This window comes from Propithecus coquereli, unplaced genomic scaffold, assembly GCF_000956105.1.
Source record: "Propithecus coquereli isolate 6110/MARCELLA unplaced genomic scaffold, Pcoq_1.0 Scaffold212, whole genome shotgun sequence".
Classification (NCBI taxonomy): Eukaryota; Metazoa; Chordata; class Mammalia; order Primates; family Indriidae; genus Propithecus; species Propithecus coquereli.
In genome coordinates, this window is record NW_012146301.1 from 4,825,520 (window position 1) to 4,826,918 (window position 1,399).

Below are 1,399 nucleotides of genomic sequence, written 5' to 3' on the forward strand. Positions count from 1 at the left end.
TATTGTTTTTAGCTCTCCTTTTGTCTGATTATTTACTTCTTGAATATCATCATCTTTCAATTTATGTCTCCCTTTTAGATGAACAGTCTAGACCAAGACTTATCTGCCTTGGGTCCAATTCCACAGTCTTAACCCAGCTTGGGCCAAATTAACTGTGGCCATGGGGCAGAGCCATGTATGCAAACAAGGCTTTGGGGGAAGATTCTCAGGGAATGGTAGATGCTGTAGATTGAGTAGACATCCCATTGATATAATAGTATGCATATAAGAAGGTATGAAGAATAGGAGAGGAAGAGGGATGATGTTGGTATTTGAATTAGGCAGATGGGGAGGTTATAGTGTGTGCTGACAGTGAGTGGTAGAGAGGCAGGGGGTGGGGAAAGTGTTTTGGCCTCTGTGGTCATTGTTATATTTTGTAAAGGCAGCCATCAGGAAAGATGAAGGATAATGTTCCCTGATGATGTCTGGAAGGAAAAATACTGTTTTGAGGCAGGAGAAGGAGGAAAAAACCAGGAGTTCATAGGGGTCCACAAATTAGTCTAATTAATTTCTCTTCATTTTCTTCACCCAACTTTTTTTTTCTTCTTTAGGTTGGGGGAAATTTGCATTGCATCATAGCATTCCAGAGACTTAATTGGCAAAGATTTGGCCTTTGGAACTTTCCATTTGGAAATATTAGACAAGAATCGCAACCTCCAACACATGCCCAGGGAATTGCCAAATCAGAGAGTGAAGACAATATTTCCAAGAAGCAGCATGGGCGTCTGGGCCGGTCTTTCAGTGCTAGTTTCCATCAGGACTCGGCATGGAAAAAGATGTCTAGTATCCATGAGCGAAGGAACAGTGGCTACCAGGGTTACAGTGATTATGATGGGAATGATTGACCATGCTGGATACTGAAAAATTGGTATTCTACATACAACCGTTGTATACAGGACTGCATTAAGACAGTAGAAGATTTTAGTAAGTCTACATTAAATAGGAACAGATCTTGTGGTACAAAACATAACCTTGTAGTTCTCCAGTAAATAAATTGTGTATGATTATGATGGGTGATTTCAGATATATAAACAGATAAGCACAGATTATTGTCCTTTTAAAGTTAAGAGTATATGAATAATTTGGACAAAAAGTTTCATAAAATCCAGTAAAATTACAGCTGCTGTCTAAATAACTCAAACACAAATTCACTTAACAGCATCAATATTTGAAATACTTAAGCATGAAACGACTTATGATTTGATTCCTAGACATTTGTTACAGATAGTTTTGTTCCTAAGATCAAGATGTAAAGTACCATCTGCCCTTAAAAAAAAATTGGGGCTGTCCATATCTAGTTTTCACTCATGGTCAAAGCTCATTTAAAATTATTTTGTGAGTCTAATAATTCTTTTACTTG

The 1,399-nt window shown here is 37.7% G+C and overlaps 1 protein-coding gene across 1 annotated transcript in view; it reads left to right on the top strand.

Moving 5' to 3' along the window:
• The window catches only part of BIVM (basic, immunoglobulin-like variable motif containing), a 53,928-nt gene extending 52,757 nt beyond the window's left edge, over positions 1–1,171 (top strand). The window contains exon 11 of the mRNA XM_012644455.1: positions 591–1,171. Coding sequence (XP_012499909.1) covers positions 591–884 — 294 coding nt within the window. The 3' untranslated portion in view covers positions 885–1,171. The remainder of the gene's footprint in view (positions 1–590) is intronic.
• Positions 1,172–1,399: the final 228 nt, after the last annotated feature.